The 15,495-nt window shown below is 43.8% G+C and overlaps 1 protein-coding gene across 1 annotated transcript; it reads left to right on the top strand.

Annotated features, from left to right (window-relative positions):
• Positions 1-5,240: 5,240 nt before the first annotated feature.
• Positions 5,241-10,375, top strand: LOC311343509 (intestinal mucin-like protein; the record flags this gene model as incomplete). Its single annotated transcript, XM_084468369.1, has 18 exons — positions 5,241-5,378; positions 5,522-5,696; positions 5,802-6,049; positions 6,158-6,341; positions 6,421-6,631; positions 6,799-6,974; positions 7,078-7,147; positions 7,335-7,435; positions 7,531-7,562; positions 7,666-7,843; positions 7,944-8,048; positions 8,180-8,220; positions 8,309-8,431; positions 8,589-8,690; positions 8,811-8,939; positions 9,488-9,527; positions 9,634-9,757; positions 10,165-10,375. The coding sequence occupies exons 1-18, from the start codon at positions 5,259-5,261 to the stop codon at positions 10,373-10,375; spliced, it is 2,370 nt and encodes a 789-aa protein (XP_084324495.1). The 5' UTR covers positions 5,241-5,258.
• Positions 10,376-15,495: the final 5,120 nt, after the last annotated feature.

Raw genomic sequence — 15,495 nt, 5'->3', positions numbered from 1 at the left:
AGGAACAACCGTAATCCCCTCAACGACTCCCTGCAAGGAAGAGTGTGAATGGACAGACTGGTTTGATGTGGACAACAGTATGGACGGCAGTGACTGGGAAACGTACGAGAACATTACAAACAGTGGAGGGAAGATATGTCAAAAACCAAGGAACATTACATGCAGATCTACAAACGCTCCTGATGAAAGCTTTGAAGACTTTGTCAATGCCACGGAACAAGTTGTCTCTTGTGATATCAACTATGGTTTGATATGCAAAAAGGAGGATCAGATTAGCCGACCTTTCAAGTGCTTTAACTACCAGATCAAGGTGGATTGTTGTGTGCCATGCATTCTCCCCACCACCCCTCCAACTACATCAACTACCGTCATTACCTCTAGCCCCAATCCAACACCAGGTAGCACCACTCCAGGAAAGACTACAGTCTTCTCAACAACTAAATCTACAACAACACCCACTGCACCGTCCAGTACAACTGTTGTAACATCAACCCCTGTTGTCACAACATCAACTACTACACCTCAAACAACTACGACAAGTAGTTCCACGACTGAACCAACCACTACTCCAACTGTCACCTCAACTACTACATCTATCACAACAATTGCACCACCCAGTACAACTGTTGCAACACCAACCCCTGTTACATCAACTACTACACCTAAGACAACTGCGACAAGTATTTCCACGACTGAACCAACAACACCCGTAGTAACAACTACAGAGACAACAAGTCCACCTGTGTCAACAACTACTACTCCACCTACTTCACCTGTCATCTCAACTACTACATCTACAACAACACCCACTGCACCAACCAGTTCAACTGTTGTAACGTCAACCCCTGTTGTCACAACATCAACTACTACACCTCAAACAACTACGACAAGTAGTTCCACGACTGAACCAACCACTACTCCAACTGTCACCTCAACTACTACATCTATCACAACAATTGCACCACCCAGTACAACTGTTGCAACATCAACCCCTGTTACATCAACTACTACACCTAAGACAACTGCGACAAGTATTTCCACGACTGAACCAACAACACCCGTAGTAACAACTACAGAGACAACAAGTCCAGCTCTTTCAACAACTACTACTCCACCTGTCATCTCAATGACTACAACAACTGCACCACCCAGTACAACTGTTGTAACATCAACCCCTGTTGTCACGACAACAACGACTCCCACACAAGAAACAACCCCAGTTACGACAACTCCATCCACCACAACTGAAGGAACAACCGTAATCCCCTCAACGACTCCCTGCAAGGAAGAGTGTGAATGGACAGACTGGTTTGATGTGGACAACAGTATGGACGGCAGTGACTGGGAAACGTACGAGAACATTACAAACAGTGGAGGGAAGATATGTCAAAAACCAAGGAACATTACATGCAGATCTCCAAACGCTCCTGATATAAGCTTTGAAGACTTTGTCAATGCCACGGAACAAGTTGTCTCTTGTGATATCAACTATGGTTTGATATGCAAAAAGGAGGATCAGATTAGCCGACCTTTCAAGTGCTTTAACTACCAGATCAAGGTGGATTGTTGTGTGCCATGCATTCTCCCCACCACCCCTCCAACTACATCGACTACCGTCATTACCTCTAGCCCCAATCCAACACCAGGTAGCACCGCTCCAGAAGAGACTACAGTCTTCTCAACAACTAAATCTACAACAACACCCACTGCACCGTCCAGTACAACTGTTGTAACATCAACCCCTGTTGTCACGACATCAACTACTACACCTCAAACAACTACGACAAGTAGTTCCATAACTGAACCAACCACTACTCCAACTGTCACCTCAACTACTACATCTATCACAACAATTGCACCACCCAGTACAACTGTTGCAACACCAACCCCTGTTACATCAACTACTACACCTAAGACAACTGCGACAAGTATTTCCACGACTGAACCAACAACACCCGTAGTAACAACTACAGAGACAACAAGTCCACCTGTTTCAACAACTACTACTCCACCTACTCCACCTGTCATCTCAATGACTACATCTACAACAACACCCACTGCACCAACCAGTTCAACTGTTGTAACATCAACCCCTGTTTTCACAACATCAACTACTACACCTCAAACAACTACGACAAGTAGTTCCACGACTGAACCAACCACTACTCCAACTGTCACCTCAACTACTACATCTATCACAACAATTGCACCACCCAGTACAACTGTTGCAACACCAACCCCTGTTACATCAACTACTACACCTAAGACAACTGCGACAAGTATTTCCACGACTGAACCAACAACACCCGTAGTAACAACTACAGAGACAACAAGTCCAACTCTTTCAACAACTACTACTCCACCTGTCATCTCAACGACTACAACAACTGCACCACCCAGTACAACTGTTGTAACATCAACCCCTGTTGTCACGACAACAACGACTCCCACACAAGAAACAACCCCAGTTACGACAACTCCATCCACCACAACTGAAGGAACAACCGTAATCCCCTCAACGACTCCCTGCAAGGAAGAGTGTGAATGGACAGACTGGTTTGATGTGGACAACAGTATGGACGGCAGTGACTGGGAAACGTACGAGAACATTACAAACAGTGGAGGGAAGATATGTCAAAAACCAAGGAACATTACATGCAGATCTACAAACGCTCCTGATGAAAGCTTTGAAGACTTTGTCAATGCCACGGAACAAGTTGTCTCTTGTGATATCAACTATGGTTTGATATGCAAAAAGGAGGATCAGATTAGCCGACCTTTCAAGTGCTTTAACTACCAGATCAAGGTGGATTGTTGTGTGCCATGCATTCTCCCCACCACCCCTCCAACTACATCAACTACCGTCATTACCTCTAGCCCCAATCCAACACCAGGTAGCACCAATCCAGGAAAGACTACAGTCTTCTCAACAACTAAATCTACAACAACACCCACTGCACCGTCCAGTACAACTGTTGTAACATCAACCCCTGTTGTCACAACATCAACTACTACACCTCAAACAACTACGACAAGTAGTTCCACGACTGAACCAACGACTACTCCAACTGTCACCTCAACTACTACATCTATCACAACAATTGCACCACCCAGTACAACTGTTGCAACACCAACCCCTGTTACATCAACTACTACACCACAAACAACTATGACAAGGAGTACCACAACTGAACCAACCACTACTCCAACTGTCACCTCAACTACTACATCTATCACAACAATTGCACCACCCAGTACAACTGTTGCAACACCAACCCCTGTTACATCAACTACTACACCTAAGACAACTGCGACAAGTATTTCCACGACTGAACCAACAACACCCGTAGTAACAACTACAGAGACAACAAGTCCACCTGTTTCAACAACTACTACTCCACCTACTCCACCTGTCATCTCAACGACTACATCTACAACAACACCCACTGCACCAACCAGTTCAACTGTTGTAACATCAACCCCTGTTGTCACAACATCAACTACTACACCTCAAACAACTACGACAAGTAGTTCCACGACTGAACCAACCACTACTCCAACTGTCACCTCAACTACTACATCTATCACAACAATTGCACCACCCAGTACAACTGTTGCAACACCAACCCCTGTTACATCAACTACTACACCTAAGACAACTGCGACAAGTATTTCCACAACTGAACCAACAACACCCGTAGTAACAACTACAGAGACAACAAGTCCACCTGTGTCAACAACTACTACTCCACCTACTTCACCTGTCATCTCAACGACTACATCTACAACAACACCCACTGCACCAACCAGTTCAACTGTTGTAACATCAACCCCTGTTGTCACAACATCAACTACTACACCTCAAACAACTACGACAAGTAGTTCCACGACTGAACCAACCACTACTCCAACTGTCACCTCAACTACTACATCTATCACAACAATTGCACCACCCAGTACAACTGTTGCAACACCAACCCCTGTTACATCAACTACTACACCTAAGACAACTGCGACAAGTATTTCCACGACTGAACCAACAACACCCGTAGTAACAACTACAGAGACAACAAGTCCACCTGTTTCAACAACTACTACTCCACCTACTCCACCTGTCATCTCAACGACTACATCTACAACAACACCCACTGCACCAACCAGTTCAACTGTTGTAACATCAACCCCTGTTGTCACAACATCAACTACTACACCTCAAACAACTACGACAAGTAGTTCCACGACTGAACCAACCACTACTCCAACTGTCACCTCAACTACTACATCTATCACAACAATTGCACCACCCAGTACAACTGTTGCAACACCAACCCCTGTTACATCAACTACTACACCTAAGACAACTGCGACAAGTATTTCCACGACTGAACCAACAACACCCGTAGTAATAACTACAGAGACAACAAGTCCACCCGTGTCAACAACTACTACTCCACCTACCATCTCAACGACTACATCTACAACAACACCCACTGAACCACCCAGTACAACTGTTGTAACATCAAACCCAATTGGTACTGGCACTGTCACATCTACCACCGTTCCTCCTACGGATAATTTGCAGAGTGGAAGCACTACCGCCTCACGTACTACTGAACCAACAACAGCCGTAGTAACAACTACAGAGACAACAAGTCCACCTGTCTCAACAACTACTACTCCACCTACCATCTCAACGACTACATCTGCAACAACACCCACTGAACCACCCAGTACAACTGTTGTAACATCAAACCCAATTGTTACTAGCACTGTCACATCTACCACCGTTCCTCCTACGGATAATGTGACAATTGTAAGCACTACCGCCTCACGTACTACTGAAACAACATACGCCACTGTCCTCAGTACCACTACTGTAACCATCCCAACTACAACTACAGGATGTGTCTGTATTGTTGATGGCAATCATTATGAACCTGGTAAGAAAATGTTGCTTTTATATTGTAAACATTCTGGCATTGCTCTCTTCTACAGAAGTAAATGAGTGAGGAACTGTTTTGGTGTTTATTTTAAAAATGTATAGTTCATCTAGTTGTAGCATAAATGTAGCATAAATGTAAATGCATGAACATTCATTGTAGCTGTAGCTTTATATTTTTATAAAGAGCAATATTTGATTTACACGCTTTGATACAAACATTGGCTAGAGTTAATTAAGTTAGTTGATTCTTACTTTGTAACTTTCAGGGGAGACAATATACAACATGAAAGATATTGGATCTGGGATTTGTCTCACAATGATATGTTCGGCTATTTGCGAACTTCAAAACCAAACGGAACCTTGCATCTCTACGACTACACCCTCACCACCACCTTCCCCCACACCGCCACCTGGCTGCCCTGAGTGGGATGTAATGGTAAGGACGGTCTTTCATCCAGTTCATAACAACAGAACTAGTTATCCAAAAAAAGGGATCGTTTTTACATCTTTGTTGTCAGACTCATGCACTATATATTTATGATCCTTTGACCCTTTCCTTCTCATCTTTTTTGGTGCCAGAAAAACGAGACATTTGTGCTGTGTGATTGCATAATGGCCAAATGCATTGAGAACACAACGATTGAAATAGTACCATATGTATGCCCTCCACTGGAAGAAATCCCCTGTGCCAGTGGAAAGAAACCAGTTCTTATAGACGATGAATATGGATGCTGCAAGTATTACACATGCCCATGTGAGTTCCATGACATGCCTTTGTACGTATGTACTCTCGACTCTACTCATTCCCTGCTCCACCAATGCTGGATAAGAAAAATACATTTTCTGTGTGCTGTTGCAGGTGAATGTGAAGGCTGGGGAGACCCACATTACATTACGTTTGATGGCATCTTCTACAGTTATCAAGGAAACTGCACATATGTCTTAATGGAAGAGATCACACCAAAGCACAATCTGAAGGTTACTGTTGACAATGTGCACTGTGACCCCACCGAAGACGTTTCTTGTCCTCGCTCAATTATCGTGTCATATCGCTCACAATTAATCACTCTCAAGAATCATAACCTTATCGGAGCAGCCAAGCTGGAGGTAAAAACACACATTTATCAATGGACATGAGCCAGAATTTGTCACGCCTAAGAAGACTCTTGAAGGTTTTACCTAATGATGCTTTTCTTACATTTGTTTTTAACATAGGCTCTCAGTAACGGAGTGACTGTAAAAGTGCCTTATTACCATCAAGGGATAAAGGTGATAAGCACTGGCATGTCCTTGATCTTGGAGATCCCTACTCTGCAAGTGGTCATCACATTTGGAATTACAGGATTTAGTATCAGCCTGCCACCTCGGGAATTTGTCAACAACACAAAGGGGCATTGTGGTAAGGATCCCCTACCCCCCTACCACCAATATGGTTTATCTGTAGTTCGGTGACACATTCTAATTTGTTCTATTTACAGGAACATGCAACAACAACAAGGCTGATGACTGTATGTTGCCTGGGGGCCAGCTGGTACAGAATTGTGAAGTGATGGCTGACTACTATCTTGTGGAAGACTTGTACAAGCCATCCTGCCATGCTCCATCCGTGCCACCAACCGATTCTCCCATACCCCCACCGCCACTAACCACATGCAAACCAGACTCTGTATGTGGAGTGCTTCTGGGCAGGTACGTGCATCCTGTACAACAGTTGTGCATCGCACGATTCATTGATATACTATCAATTGTAATCAGGTTAATTTGAATTGACCTTACCCTAGCCCTGTCTTTGTCAGATTAGATTAGGCTGGTTGATCCTAAACATCTCTCTTGGGTTGTGCCCCTTCTCCCCGCAGTGTGTTCGAAGCATGCCATGCTATTGTCTCACCGGACAAATTCTACCAGGGTTGCATCTTCGATAGCTGCCATGTGGCCAACCCAGCAGTGCAGTGCACCAGCTTGCAGGTGTACGCTGCTGCCTGTGCACAGGCCGGGGTCTGCCTGTACTGGAGGGATCTCACCCCTCTGTGTCGTAAGTGCACACCCAAGCATGTGCAACTGTGACAAAGACATACTGTCCAGACGGTTTAGCAAGGACGCTTTGACTGATATCGTTTCTCTCTTTTCCACCACAGCCAGTTACTGCCCAGCAGACAAAGTCTACAAACCATGTGGTCCCGCAGAGCAGCAAACCTGTGAAGACAAGTATGATTTCATTAAAACATGGATTGACTGCGGAGCATATGTTTCAATAGCAATCAATCAATGATCGACCATGGATAGTAATGCCATTGTCAATCAATGATTGATTTTATCATATTGAAATAACAGTGTTTTTTAATTGATGCCGAAAGTGAACACACCCACCCATTCAAACCTTTGTGTGTCACAGACCTGGCGAGAACAAAATGAACTTTACCACTGAGGGGTGCTTTTGTCCTGATGGCATGAAGCTCTTCAACAAGGAGTCAAACATATGTGTTGATAAATGTGGTAAGCGTGACAGTATGGAATATTCCCAGGTTAGCATTGCCTTGATCATAAACTGCCAACCACGCTGCTCTAATACGCTGCATGTGTTCCTGTAGGATGTTTGGATGCAGAGGACGTTCCCCGCGAGGTGAGCAAATTGAATCCCCCTACTTCCTGAAGTGAACTTCTTTATTTTCTAAAATAACATGTACTGATGCAAATCCCATGTGTGTGCTTCCGTTTTCCAACAGTTGAATGAAATATTTGAACAAAACTGCCAAACTTGCATCTGCAAAGAATCCACCAAGTCTGTGACATGCAAGCCCAAAGACTGTCCTGCAATTCCAGCGCGAAGCTGCACTAAACCAGGGTTCATACTGGTGAATCAAACCCATCCAGCAGACCCATGTTGTCTTCACTATGTTTGCCGTAAGAAACACTAGTGAAAGGGATACCTTACGTTGTCTATTTCCATACAGGGTTAACACTGAGTTATGCTAATGTACTTCTCCTACACTACTTTCTGTAGAATGTGACAGCAGCACTTGTCCAGTTGTCGACCTGAGCTGCAATGTTGGATACATACCAGAAGTCTCCGTGCCAACGGGACATTGCTGCCCTGTGCGCCATTGCTGTAAGTGTGTCATTGTCATTGACCTTGGCTGGTCGTTGCTTTCCATCTTGAATACATACCCCAACACAGAGGACAATGCTTCCATTGCTTTGGTTTTCTATTGACTACATTTGTGCCCCATTGTCTCCCAGTGCCTAAAGCTGTTTGCGTCCACAAAGGAATGGAATACCAGGTAATCAATTGGAGTACAGATTCATAGGATGTACTGTAGACAATTGCTCCTGTGTGTGTGACAAGTGTCTGTGCTATTCCCTCTCCAGGTCGGTTCCTCAGTCCCAGTCGTCCAGTGTCAGAACTGCACTTGTTCCACGCAGGTGATAGCAGATTCAGGTCTGCGAGAGATCACCTGTAAGCCGCTGGCATGTGACCAGAACTGTGATCTGGTAAGTCTGCCCCCTTGTTATACCTATTCAATGTAATGTATCTCTCTCTCCCTCTCGTTCTCCCTCTTTCTCTCTCTCTCTCTATCGCTCTCTCTCTCATGTCCATGTTTTCCATTGTCCTCTTTACAGAGAAGGATGTGTCTTGTTGTGTTTGCAGGGATACGAGTATGTTGCAGACACGGCCCCAGGGGAGTGTTGTGGGAGGTGCCTGCAGACCCACTGTGTTGTCGACAGAAACATAACACAGGAGCTGCTTAAGGTCAACATTTTACTGACCACAAATTCACAATGTTGTCCACAGATGAGGAAACAGTCCCTCTAAACTATCACCGTGTGTGTGTGTGCGTGTGCGTGTGTGTGTGTGTGTGTGTGCATATAGGAAGGAGAAACGTGGTTCCCACCGGGGAACATGTGTGAGTTTTATACTTGCGTGAAGATTGGAGAGACGCTCACAACATTCCTGTCCAACACGGTGTGTCCATCCTTCCAGCAGAGCAACTGTTACCCTGTGAGTACAGCTGGAGGCACATTCACTGCAATCCGTCATAGGAAAGCGACTTACTATAAGTACATTTGTCAGAAGAAGTTGAAACAACAATTTATCTCTGTCGGTACGGTAAGGATGATCATAGAACCAAGTGCCAAGCACTTACATCGCTAGGTTAACACATTCCCTGTATACAACAAACATAGCTAGGATAAGATGCAACACAATTTTAAGTACTATAACTAAGTATGACATACAATAAGTGTGTAAATTAAGTGCCAGGACATACAACATACAATAAGTGCGTACAATAAGTGCCAGGACGTGCAATATATAATAAGTGTGTAAATTACGTGCCAGGACCTACAACATACAAAAGTAGGAGGGGTGGGAGGGGATGCTGAGTCTAGGTGAACTCTGAACATTACACTATGGTAAGTATCCTACGGGGGATTAATGAAGTTGTATCGTATCGTATGGTATTGTACAAGGCCCACCAGCTGAAATAAGTCCTATTGAAGCCTCATCCTGGACATGGTTTGGACATGTTTTCTCTCTGTACTCTTTAGGATACAGTTCAGACGGCTGCAAATGGCTGCTGTAAGATCTGTGAGTATGACGCCGCTGTTTGAACAAGCTTAACTGTGCTGCGTCCCTTTTGGTGAGTTGGCTGAGGCATGAAAATAACCTGTCTGGGGCCCCTCTGTGAAACTAGGTGTGGAGATAGACAAGGGGTGTAAGCGGGGCTCCATGAGACAGCGGATCATGCACAATGGGTGCCAGGCCCGGGAGGAAGTTGACATGCCCTATTGTGAGGGGTCCTGCAACACCTTTGCCAGGTAACGACACTCCAAGTCCAACAGGGCTTCAAACAAAAGGCTCTGACAGAAGGCCTGAAGAGAGCCATTCAGCAAGTCTTCAAAGTTAACTTCAATGATACTTTGCTTATATGTTCCAAATGTTAAAATACATTTACCATCAGTTATGGTTCGAACCCTAACCCTTCTCAAAATATTGTTTAGCTATTTGTCCAACTTTTGTCAGCGGCGACTAACACTTGTATTCATGTAATTCAGGAGCAGGTAGGGGTAAGGCATTTCGCTCATCGCTGCCTACACAGATTTGCTGTGGACATAGGGGGTATCAAAACCTGGTCCTTTTGGCTGGGGGGCCAGCACCCTAATCACTAGCCCAGCCTCCTGACACATAGGCCATTCATGCTTATGTTTCCATTTGGCCATTTCAGATACGAGGAAATGGCAGCCGGTTTGGAGCACACATGCGCGTGCTGCCGAGAGGCACGCTTCAGCAACCGCACGGTGGAGCTGAAGTGTCTGAACGGAGACCTAGTGCCGTACACTTACATCCACGTGGAGGAGTGCAGCTGTGGACACACCAACTGCGACCGAGTGGCCCGGCTGCCGGCTCGCAAGAGACGGGCCAACATAGGAGTTTAAATGTTGGCCACCGTCACGCTCAAGCTATGCTGAAACCTTTTATGATGTTTTATTTGAAAGTGAATCACTTAAAAAAATGTCAGATACAAAATAATAAATTAACAATGCAACTTCTGTCTATATCTTTGACTTTTATTTAAACTTTAGGTTGTTGTTACGGTAGGGTAGCTTTGGTGTGCTTAGTGTTAGGGTCAGTACTGACATCACACAGAGGGGGCGGTGTTGAGGGCTCATTAAGCCATAAATAGGAACAGCTGGCTCTGCAGGAGGTTCAGCAGGTGAAAGCCCCCTAGAAAGGTAAGATTGTACTCACCCAGGGAAAGCTTAGGAACATACTCCAAGTTCATTGCACCACGCAGGGACAGACTTCAGGTTACGGGCGGACTACCCGGAGGAATAACCAGCGCGGTAGGTCAGCGCGTAAGGCAAGGCACGGCAAGGCAACTTTATTTATAAAGCACTTTTCATACACAAGGCAGACTCAAAGTGCTTCACATATAAACATTGTCATACAATAAAAGAAAATAATAGATAAGTAAAAAGTAAAATAGATAGAAAATAAAGGCAAAGTTAAAAAAAAACATTTTAGAAACATTTTAGAAAGGCAAAGTAAAAACAAAATGCATTTTAGAAGGTAAGAAAATAAAGGCAAAGTTAGTAATAAAATAAAAAATAGAAGCATTGTAGATTTAAGATTTAGCAGAAAGCTAAAGCAAACATAAAAGTCTTCAGTCTTATTTTAAAAGCTGTCAGAGTTGGGGCAAGTTTTAAATCCTCAGGGAGTTTATTCCAGCTATTTGTTGTGCCGTGTTCTTTAGAAAATCGCTGAGTCATGATTGCTTTTAACTCACTTTATTTGTTAAAGGTCTGGTATGTTATCTATGAAGCAAAAGGAGGGGAATTGTATAAGCACGCGTGGAGATACGCTTAGCAAGGCATCCGATAAATGCGTTACCTGGAGCGTTCTGGCCCCTTGAGCTATGTGTTGTGACTTTATGAATGGGTGGACGTGGCCTCCGTAATGCGCTCTGATTAGCTAAGCATGGTGCTGAGCTCCCGCCTTTTGGATACCCGTATGTGTGCTTGGTGCTGGTCCCTTGTGGCTATGTGTAGGTATTACGCTTGTTTTCGTGGCCTTGGTCTCTGGGCTTCTCAGACACCTGGCCTGCTGATGTCACAAGAATTGATACGTGTATGAATGGCTCTACACATGAACGGGTTCTTCCCTAGTCGCCAAGGACATATCTGGCCTGATGCATGCTAGAATATGCTACAATGCTAAAATACGCTACAGTTGCATAGTAACTAAATCCTGCTTCCCCATGTTTTGTGTTGACTATGGGGATAATAACAGATTGGTCTCAGAGGATCTTAGTGGCCTAGAAGGCTTATGTAGTGGAAGCATATCAGTTAAATATTTTGGCCCTAAACCATGTAGGGATTTATAGGTTAGCAACATGATTTTAAAATCAATTCTCTAACATACAGGGAGCCAATGTAACGATTTTGGTCTTTGTTAGAACTGTAGCAGCAGCATTCTGAACAAGCTGTAGTTGCCTTAGAGTTTTTTTTGGGAGACCTGTAAGGAGACCATTGCAGTAATCAAGCTTGCTAGTGATAAAGGCATGTACAAGTTTTTGTAAGTCTTCGGTAGACATGAGCCCTCTAAGTCTTGCTACGTTTTAAGGTGATAATATGCAGATTTTGTAACTGATTTGATGTGACTGTCGAAATGTAAATCTGAATCCATGATAACCCCTAGATTTCTGCCTTTGATTGAGGTTTTCAGGGACAGAGAGTGAAGGTGTTGGGTAACTTTAAGCCTTTCGGTTTTAGCACCAAATACAATTATCTCGGTTTTGTCCTCATTTAGTTGAAGGAAATTTCGGCACATCCAGTCTTTGACTTGCTCAATGCACTGGCACAACAGATCTATGGGCTGATAGTAATTTGGTGATAGCGATACATAGATTTACGTGTCATCAGCATAGCAGTGATGGTCAATATTGTTATTTTGCATTGATTGCCCTAGTGGGAGCATGTAGATGTTGAATAGAGAGGGTCCTAAGATCGAACCTTGTGGGACTCCACATGTCATGTTTGTTGATTCTGAAACAAAGTTGCCAATGGAAACAAAGTAGTTCCTATTTTGTAGGTAGGACCTAAACCAATTTAAGACTGTGCCTGAAAGCCCCACCAAGTTTTCTAATCTGTCCAAAAGTATTGTATGGTCTACAGTGTCTAATGCAGCACTGAGGTCTAGTAGCATTAGTATTGAGATTTTGCCAGTCTGTGTTAAGACGGATGTCGTTTACAACTTTAATAAGGGCAGTCTTGGTGCTGTGAAGGGGTCGGAATCCGGATTGGAAGGTGTCATAGCAACCAGTTGATGCCAGGAAGTCACTAAGTTTCTGGAGGACAACTTTCTCAATTATTTTACTTATGAAGGGTAGATTTGGTATTGGTCTGTAGTTGTTAATAATAGAGGCATCTAGGCTCCGCTTTTTTAAAAGTGGTTTGATAACTGCAGTTTTTAAGGCTTTTGGGAAAGTGCCTGATTGGAGAGAGTTGTTAACTATTTGCAATATGTCTATTGGTAGGCAGTTAAAAACATTCTTGAAGAGGTTGGTAGGTAAAATATCAAGGCAACAGGTGGATGCTTCAGTTGTGTCACAGTTTCCACAAGAGTTTTAGAGTCTACGACATTAAAGCATGTCATTGCCACGTTACTTTTGCTATATATATATATATATATATCTATATAGAATCAGGCCTCTCTTTAGGCATTTCTACACTGCCTAACAAATTTTTACACTGCCTTTACAGTGCCGGTTCACGGCTTGGCACTCCCGGCAATTTCACCATCTTGCCTGTGTGAAACCGAGGAGGTAAAATCTGTCTTCATGGAGCAGGCTTTCTTGGTTCACTGGAGAAGGCGGGGCTACGCACGGAGAGTAGACCTCTTTAGAATAATAATATAATATTAAAACTAGGCTATACGTACAGCATATTATACATTTGACATGTAAGAGTTAGACTAGATGTATGTGTAAGTGTCATGGAAATATTAATCATAACTAACCTTACAAAAAAAACCTTACATTACAACCTTACATTAACCTTGTTTATATAATTACTAGTCAATCTAAAATGAACTATTTACATTCTCCTTGGACCTTCGGAGTTCAGATTTGCATTCCCACTGGAGCCACTGAGTCTGATACTGAGGCCAGGCCAATCGACTGACTTCTTTGTTGTGTAGATTTGTTTAACTATTGCAGCCCTGTCTCACAGACTTGCAGACTTGTCCACTTTCCCCATAACTTGGCCTCTCCCGCCAATCCTAAACTCTCCACAATGGTCACTCCCACTTACCTTTGTTACCTGTGTATTCCCTACCCACAATGCAAACGTTTCCCTATGAGCATCTTGTTCACCCATTGTCTCACTGAATGTATCCTTGGTAACTTTGCTGCCTTACTTTCCCATGATCATGCTCTAATATTAAATCAAATATTTCGCTGGCCGACGTGTCCTAAAAAGATGTTTCTCTTCATCAGTAAGGTTATAGGCCGAATTCGGTTCAAATTCAGCCTCTGCTGGCCCACAACTAGATCTTCTTGCGAGGCTGGTGTCCGAGGCATCTGGAACACACCATTATGGTGTGTTCCAGATGCCTCGGACACCAGCCTTCCGAGTTGCAAGTGGGGAAATCTCCCAGCTTCGTTGCGGCATTTCTCTGAGGCACGCCCCCTTTTGGTCGGTCCCCCTCGGAATTCTGAGAGTATACCGAGCTCAGTGATGACGCTCTCAACTAAAATGGCTGCGCCCGTGAAAAGATTTATTTTCTTTGTATTTGTACCACGTTGGTCATTTTAATGTTGATTTTAAATGCTCTTACACACTTGATTACATTGCTACTTTATTCCGGTCACCAATGTATGCATTGCAAGGTCTTGCTGTGAGTGCAATACAATGTAAAGTTGTGTTGTTTGTTTTCGAGCTGGTTTGCTAAAGAGGCTAATGTAGCTAACAATAACAACGACTAATGACAATGACATGACACGATCACAAAGACGAACGGGAACGCTATAAGTGCTACGAGACAGGAAATGACGTAACAAGTGCAACTCGGAAGGCTGGTGTCCGAGGCATCTGGAACACACCATAATGATGGTCTGCAGCTCTCAGATTTCACCGTCTCTCCAGTTAGAACGACTCATGTTGATATCGCTGCATTGTCTCATCGACTTTCTTGAGTGTCATGTAAACGCACTGAGACAGTGCGTTTACTAGTGGTGGCTCGTTCGCGAACGAATCAGTTCAAACAAACGACTCTTTAAAACGAACGAACCGACCTGATTCGCCGCTCTCGTTCGTCGTCGTTCGTCTTGTTCGTTCGCCGACTCGACTCCCAGCTCCACCCACTAGTCGCTGAGTCGCCGTTCGTTCACTGACTGTGTTTAGCGGTGAAGACTCGAGGACTGAGAAGTCACGAGAGTCAGCCGGGCAACAACATCCCGATTCCGAACATGAAGCACTCCTCAGCTAAAAGGAACTTATGTTCTAACTTATGCCGAGTCTGACCGACTCGGCATTCGCGAACGTGCATTCGCGATTTGTTTGAACGAGAACGAGGGAGGAGCTGAGTCTGACCGACTCAGTGACTGAGAATCATGATTCACCGCTACCGGAAATGCGAATGAACGACTCTTCTTGGCGAACTGACCGACGCAAACTGATTAATTCAAATGAATCATGGAATCCACCACTAGTGTTTACATGACACTGAGACAGTGTGTTGTCTAGACAACGCAGCAACACCTCTACCCAAGCCCCCCCTCCTGGAACAGTGGATCAGTCTAATCGCATTTACATCAGAATGAAACCCAAACCGCCAATGTAAGATATACTGTAAAACAGTGCTGTATGGATGTCTACTGCTTAATTTAGTATTTCCGTCCTTTTCTTTTTATTTGCACCAGAATATATTTTTACTAAGAGAATATTTATTTTATATAGTTATATATAGTGAATTCATTTGATAAGATTATTTTCTAACTCTTGTTTTCAATGTTTACTCTTTATTGAATACAAGGACAACTATTGATGAATAAATT

Source organism: Micromesistius poutassou, assembly GCF_964030765.1.
Source record: "Micromesistius poutassou genome assembly, chromosome: 5".
NCBI classification, from domain to species: Eukaryota; Metazoa; Chordata; class Actinopteri; order Gadiformes; family Gadidae; genus Micromesistius; species Micromesistius poutassou.
Note: the sequence above shows the minus strand (reverse complement) of the source record. Positions and strands in the feature narration are given on the sequence as shown.